Source organism: Lethenteron reissneri, chromosome 7 (assembly GCF_015708825.2).
Source record: "Lethenteron reissneri isolate LAM-NWPU_2019-01 chromosome 7, ASM1570882v1, whole genome shotgun sequence".
Classification (NCBI taxonomy): domain Eukaryota; kingdom Metazoa; phylum Chordata; class Hyperoartia; order Petromyzontiformes; family Petromyzontidae; genus Lethenteron; species Lethenteron reissneri.
The window spans coordinates 13,043,979-13,051,692 of NC_083785.1; the positions used below are offsets into that span (position 1 = coordinate 13,043,979).

At 43.7% G+C, this 7,714-nt stretch overlaps 1 protein-coding gene across 7 annotated transcripts in view; it reads left to right on the top strand.

Moving 5' to 3' along the window:
• The window catches only part of LOC133357811 (uncharacterized), a 112,453-nt gene extending 107,295 nt beyond the window's left edge, over positions 1–5,158 (top strand). For all 7 annotated transcript variants that reach the window (XM_061575973.1, XM_061575951.1, XM_061575959.1 and 4 more), the window contains 2 exons: positions 1,351–1,482; positions 2,846–5,158. In XM_061575973.1, coding sequence (XP_061431957.1) covers positions 1,351–1,482; positions 2,846–2,932 — 219 coding nt within the window. In that variant the 3' untranslated portion in view covers positions 2,933–5,158. The remainder of the gene's footprint in view (positions 1–1,350; positions 1,483–2,845) is intronic.
• Positions 5,159–7,714: the final 2,556 nt, after the last annotated feature.

The following is a 7,714-nucleotide window of genomic DNA, read 5'->3' on the forward strand; positions in this document are numbered from 1 at the left end:
GTGTGGCAGCAGTTGGCAATGATGGCTGCACTGTATTGATGATTCCTAACGAGAAGGCAAGCCCTGCACCGCCATCTCAACCCAGCATCGCACTGCTTGGCGCACGCTTTTGGTCCAAATGTAATATTGAGTTGCCTGTGTGGCAGCAGTTGGCAATGATGGCTGCACTGTATTGATGGTTCCTAACGAGAAGGCAAGCCCTGCACCGCCATCTCAACCCAGCATTGCACTTCTTGGCGCACGCTTTTGGTCCAAATGTAATATTGAAGTTGCCTGTGTGGCAGCAGTTGGCAATGATGGCTGCACTGTATTGATGGCTGCACTGTATTGATGATTCCTAACGAGAAGGAAACCACGATGCAGTTGGGTAATTTTCCTGCTGCTTTATGAAATAATATGGCCACAACTTTGACTCTTTTTGGTTGGTCTGAATCCGTGGGGTGCCAAGTGACGAGATGTTATCTCCCTTGCCTGGTATGCAGGAAGTAATGGGTTCAATCTGACCCTGATGTCATTATATTTGGAGTTTGCATGTTCTCCCCACGTATGATACAAGCCACTTTGATGAGCTATTATGTGTGACCAGGTCGAACCTAGTTTTGTCACATGACATGCAAGGCATATGGGAGGACCGATCCAGTGGTTATCACTCTTTTACTGTCGAGGAATCTCGTTTATTATATATTATTACTCTTATTTGTTTATACAGCATCTCAAATTTCTGCCTGATTAGTTTCTCATTTACAGACTGTATTATAATTGGTTTATTGTAGGGTTATTTGACAACCGGTGAGCCCATAACCATTTCCAAAATCGATTACAGGTTATGAAAATCACTAACCGGTAATTGTTTCCAGTGGAACATTAGCAATGAATTCACCTTTACCTTTTAACTGAGAAACGAGGGCAAATATACCACTTGGTAACCTAGGCCACCATGTGAAATTACTTGTTTGCCTGCTGTCGGTGCAAGGGCCTCCATTAGAGAGAGCTCTTAGAAAAAATGTGGTCCACTCTTCCGCGCTAACCTGATATCTTGCCAATCAACTCTGGTGGATCCATTTATACTGCTGAGTGAACAGAGGTGGGGTGGGGGGGGGGGGGTTTAAGAAACTTGGCCCTTTCTTTCAACTGAGATTAAATAGAACCATTGACCTCTAGGTTGTGCAAGTCCAGCGAAATAACCATGTACACCATGGCAGCTCCCTTTTTTTCAGTTAAAAAGTAAAAAATGCACGTTTAATGCTGTCCAATGCAGTTATTTTAATGCAGTTACCAGAAACGCAAAACAGTTTTAAGAACTCTAGTTTATTGTCTTGTGCGGTGTTGATTCCCCGTGCATGGCCACAGAATGTGCAGGCAAGCAGCCAGATCACGCTGGTGCAGGATGTGCTGGAGGCTCTGAGCCATCCTGGCACAGCGGGGGGCCGGCCCTTACCCGTGGGGGCCGAGACCCAGCCAGCCACACAGCCCGACACAGAGGTGGGTGACCATTGCTGTGTGCAGTAGAGTGAGACAGACATACATAAAGATCCTAGCAATGGAGAAATACATGTTCCGTGTTTTTGCAGTCCCAATGTGACTCACCCTTTTTTTAAAGGAATGTTTTCCCTATAATTCAGCTCATTGGAGGCAATTACCAGTCAATGACAGGTAATAATTAAACTTGATTTGAAGCCTTCGTGACTGCAAGGATTCATATTCTTAGGTTTTTTCGGTAAAGTCACGTAGGTAAAAAAAATTAAAATTAATAAAAGTAAAATAAAATAAAAATAAAATAATATGTATGTCTATCTCACTCTACTGCTTGCTGTATCATTTACTTGATACAGCAAGCCTGCTGTGACGGTTCCACCTGAAGACGGAAGCTTGTGTTGCCTCCGAAACGTCGTGATTTTTATTATTTTATTTTTATTTTATTTTACTTTTATTCATTTTAATTTTTTTTACCTACATGACTTTACCGAAAAAACCTGAGAATAATAATTAAACTCTGAAATCTGTTGAGCTATGGGGTTTCCAATTCATGGCAGTACAGCAAATGGGTTTGTGAACTCGTTCATGCAGACTTTTGAGTGTTATCCCCTTGGATATGTGGTTTGTCTTTGGCTACTCTGGTTTCCTCCCACATGTAAAATTTAAATAAAATAAATGAACCATTCTCATGCAGGATGCTTTTGAAAATGTCTTGAGACTCAGTGAGGCTTTTAAGATAAATATTTGACCTGATTAATTAATGTATGATTATAATTGTCAGCTTCTTCTTTTACTCCAGTCTTTGTGATCTGCTATGGTGTACCTTTCTCACATTTACCAGTCTTCTTAATTAAAATACAATTAGGGTCCTTACACATTAAACCGACCTGACTATTGCTGCATTTGAAGATCTGCAACATTATGGTTCCACGTGACTGGAGTTTGGGTAGCCCTGAAATAGACGAATAAGAAAGTTTCACAGATGACCTTCAAGGCTTTTTAAATCCTTTATATTAAGTTCACTTGCTTGCTTGCTTAGGACCGTGCAAATCTTTCGGTCGTTTTTTAACCCACTTCCCGTGATCCAATCGAGCAGACATTTTCCACACAGACTCGTTGTGCGTGACAATTAATGTTCGTGAAATTTTTTTTCCAAAATTTTACACTTTTTAGGACGAAAATATTATATTTAATTACCAATTGCTTAATGCTGCCATGCAATCATCTTACCCATAGGTGGCATCCATCTCAAGCCAGAGGACGAGAGGACTCTAGCCGCCACGCATATAAAGGATTTATAGTGAAAAACTTTGTTTTTACGGGTTATACTTGTTACCGTTAATCTGCTTTGTGCACGTGTGCTTGGCAGGTATACGCAGGAATGCCACAGGCAGAGTTTTCTGCCCTGCCACTCTGGAGGCAGCAGGAGCTCCGACAGGCAGCAGGGCTATCGTGAAAGTCTGCCTGTTTACCTGAAGACCCAACAGAGATGAAGTCCTTACCTTGCCTGGATAACTGTGCCTGTTCACACATTGGATCATAGAGTGTGCACCTCGGTCCCACTGTCATGAAACACACATTTTTATGCGTTTAGAGCTGCGGTGATTTTTTTGTGTAACTGCGATGGAAGGCTGTTCTGGAGAGTATGTGAACCAGTCTATTGTAAGTGGGCATTTCACCTGTGGTGTTGCTGGCACTGTTATGGTCCTGAAAAAATATAGTGAAATTTAACCCATGCCGTTTAAATCGCAAGTACTGTGTTGTAGTTTGTGTTTGAATGACATGTACTAGCCTTGTGTATGGGCATGCACACACGAGTACAAATACACTTACATTGATATGTTTGTAAATACATTTTGGGGGAACTACACAATCAACTGTGGATTTGTTCAACCACCAGGATATAGCATTTCAACAATGGGCAGCTTGCTCCTAATTTCTGCAAACGTCATTCTTTAAGCACCTGCAGAGCATTGATTTATACGCCATACGTGGATATCTGATTTTTTCATGGGTAAATGGGATGAGATTTCTTTTTTTACCCTCAGTGTGTGCTGTTCATTTTATGTGACATTTAGCTTTGCCCATGAATTACTGTGCAGTATCCACCACCTTAAGGACACAGTACCTTACTGACAAAAACAATGGCCCCTTGTATGGCCCAATGTGTCTGCAATGCTGTATTTTCATTTTTAATATTTTATATTTTTGTTTGGGTTGTTTTTGCTTTGTGTACAGTATTTGTCACAGGGATAGTTCAGTGTTAAACCACAGTGTGTAAGCATGGGTGATTGTTAACCCAGCTGTCATGTACAATAGTTAGCAGATACAGAACTATGACCGCAGGGTTGAGTAGGCATTACCAAGAAATTGAGATTGTTGATCGTCAGCTCCTTATATGATGGCCTTATGAGCACGAAAACATGGTTTACGTGCGAGTTTTTGAATGTGTTTGCCATTAAGCTGGCATTTAAATGCACTGAATGGTGGGGGCAGTGGCTGTCTTTCTGGCAAGTTTAGAAGACCCAACCTCCCATATTTGAATCTTGACTTCCAGCTTTCGTGACTGCAGGAATTCATATTATTGGGTCTTTCGGTAAAGTCACGTAGATAGGTTCAAAGGAAATAAGAAAAAATTACTAATAACTACGACGTTTTGATCGCAACACAAGCGGGTTTTTTTTTCTTTGTGATGACGAACGCTTGAGTTAGGAACAAATTTGTGACAAATTTAAAAGTGAATAAAATATTGTTTAGTTTAATTTGATTCTACCTGGGTGCATCCGAGCATGGCCTAGTCAGCTTAAGTAAAGCGTTGCAAGGCTCCCTTTGCCACGTAAATTGCCTTGTACAAAATCACGCACTTACAAAAAAGTAATGATATTATATAACTTTTTGTCGTGTATAAATCAACACATCTGTACAATAAAATGAGTTACAGTCAAGTTGATTGTACAGTACTTGAATACGTACTGTCGTTAAGGTTTTAAATATATGGGTGAACATTGTGTAAGCACACTTGCGTAAAGCATCACAAGGTAGTTTGCTTTACACTCTGGCTGGCCTGATGGCGCTTTATGAAATCTAACGTTGAATGTTATACAGCAATTGAAATTCATTTAATTCGCAATGTGGTGCATTCGTAAATTTATCGTACAGTAATTCACTTGCGTATTGAGTACAAGCTTTACAAAATGTCCAATCTGTGCAGGACTTACATGAAGCCATTATAAAGAGGCAACTTGTGGGTGTTAAATTTGGCAATGGACTGCAGTAACTCGTGTTCGGTATGTTTGAAACTCGCAAAATAGACTGGCTTTTCTAGTGTTTTACTCTTTTGCCAATTTGAATACTGTACTGTATAAGCTGAACCCCATTTTAGGACTGTTTTGTAAAACTTGCATTGTGAAAAGGTAAGAAAGGAACTGCTACATTTTAAATACAGCACTGTATTGTCTATGTACATGAGTACAATTTTAGAATAGCACATGCAGATTTTGGAAACAGTGTTTGTATAAAAACTGTGCCTTTTATAATTGTAAAGCATAAGACAACTGAACAGCTTTTTTTGCATTTTATTTGTAAACTGATTTATCTATGCAAATGACGTCTGTGCATATGTAGTAACGCAAGGTGTGATGTGATGCTTACGAGTGATTAATAAACATGCATGTCAACCTGTCACTGTGTGCATGTCGTGTTGCAAGAGTTGATGACACGTTTAAACATAATGAAGGTTTTTTTTTGGGTAAGATCGCGTAAATATACATGTGTCGTTGACTCACCACCACCCGACTCAGCAAATCAGTAAGGTATGTTACGTTAACAAAACATGCCAATTAGTTACTACTTCAGCACACCGGTGTGTTGGAGAGTAAACCCGCAACATTTACAATCTGTGCCAATTAATTACTACTTGAGCACACAGGTGTGTTAGAGAGTAAACCCGCAACATTTACAATCTGTGCCAATTTGTTGCTACTTCAACACACCTGTGTGTTGGAGAGTAAACCCGCAACATTTACAATCTGTGCCAATTGTATACAGGTAGTCCCCGACTTACGATGGAGATGCGTTACTACGATCCCATCGTAAGTCGAAAATATCGTAAGTCGGGGACTACCTGTATACTCTTGAATTTTGACGGCCTTATTCTAGCTCCTGTGGAGGGCTTCTCGGCGCTTCGCCCGTCGTCACTGATGTCCTATTCTTCCCTCCATGTGTGCAGATTCCGCTGATTCAACAAAATTAATTTCAAGGAAAACTTTTTGGGAGATGATCGTCAATTTACACCAAATGTAATATATAGATAATTTTTACATTCAATAAATTGAATAAAATTTTTAAATGGTCGTATTATAATTACATTTACATTTTATGAATCCGTCATTGACGACCAATTACACTAGTTAGTTAATACTTCAGCACACTGGTGTGTTGGAGAGTAGATCCACATCTACAAATTGTGAACAAATTGTAAACCCACAACATTATTCCTAATTTGCACGTTTTGTTTACGTGACAAATCTAACTAATTGGCTGTATCGGGTGTTGGTGGGTTAACCACACATTAATATTAATGCGATCTAACCCAAAAAAACCTTTATTATGAATATTGGTCGCGAAGGCTTTCGTGTTAAACTAAGAAGTTTAATCTTCAAGGCAGACATAGGATAGAACAGTAAAATGCAATTGTGCGCACTGAACTTTGAATTAAAAAAACACTTAAAACGCAGCCTTGCGTTACACACACGCATGCTGAGATCTAAATATTAATTTGAAAATCGGCTCTGTGAATGCAGCCGCTGGGGTCGTGACGGGTTTCCATGTGGCCCTGTTACGTTCCCGTTCTGCAATAATGTGCACCTGTGGGGGCCGTTGGCCCCAGGGGTCCCTCCCGCCTGCATCTCCTATTCCGTTTACGTTACCCCACCTCCCTATTACTCGCTACGGTTTCGCCGGCATTCGAATGCGACGCCCCTACTGTTACAGCCTCGCGCCGCACTCCCACGCTGCGAGCATACGTGCGCACATCATCGTCAATCAAACGCCGTGCTCGCAGTATAGCCCTGTGCGGCACGTTACCAATGCGCATCCGTATTATACACGTAGTGAACGTGCGCGCACACACGCATACAGCTCCACACGCGATACGCACTCTTGCGCCGCTCTGCGCAGCGCTCGCCGCCTGCTGGCCGCTTACGTTATGAGCGCGCACCTGGGGGACGCCGATTACGCACGCACGCCCACCCACACGCCGCTCCGCGCACTCCAACTCAACTCACGTTATACTCGCGCACCTGTATCACACACGGAGTGAACACACGCGACACCCACTCTCGCACCGCTCTGCGCAGCGCTCCCCCGAGGCGAGCCGCAGCACCACAGAATCACTGCGTACCCACGCGCAACCCGCGCGCTCCGCTCCGCGCAGCGCTCACTCACGTGGCGAACCACTGTGCACACAGCGCACCCACACGCTCACACTGCACGACAAGATCACGCGAGACCACGCTTCGCTATTAATGATTTATTATATGCCACCTGCGAATTGATGTTGAATCAGTGAGTCGACGAGGCTGGCCTATTCCACTAAACCTGTACCTATTCCCTATGTATCTGCTATGATTCTAATTCCCCTTCTTACTCACTGTTAAGTGTCCACGGCGGTCCGCTGATCCCGGTGCTCACCGCGCGCCTCGGTGCGTCGCACGGACGTCCGGGTCGCTGGCTGGAGCTGCGTCTGGTCGCCTGGCGCTGGAGTAAGAGAGCGATTTCCCCTCTGCGCTCCTCTATTTATCCTCCCTACCTCCAAAGGGGATGCTGCGCTGAACAATGGGCTCGTGCACCCCAAGCCCGCGCACGGCAGTCCCCAGGCGCTGTTGATATGCTAATCAGTGAGCGACGTTGGCGGCGTACATCCTAATTACTCCCTTACCCTTCCTAACAATGGGGCCTGCGCGCTCAAGCGCAATTATCCCAACCCCCCATGACTATGCGCAACAGCCCCTGTGACCCCGCTATTCATGCTGTCTCGTGCCTCCCCTGCTTGCCCCGTCGACTCGTGGGGGTGTGTGTGGGGGGAAATGCGCCTCAACCGCGGTGGCCGAATGCCCCACGCCGCGACCACACCATATTAAGGCCGGCAGCAGCGCCGCGGTACCACGTAGCACGGGGGAGGTCATCCAATTCCCTGATCGCCGGAAACCGTGAGAATTAATCCCGATAAGGGTCTCTC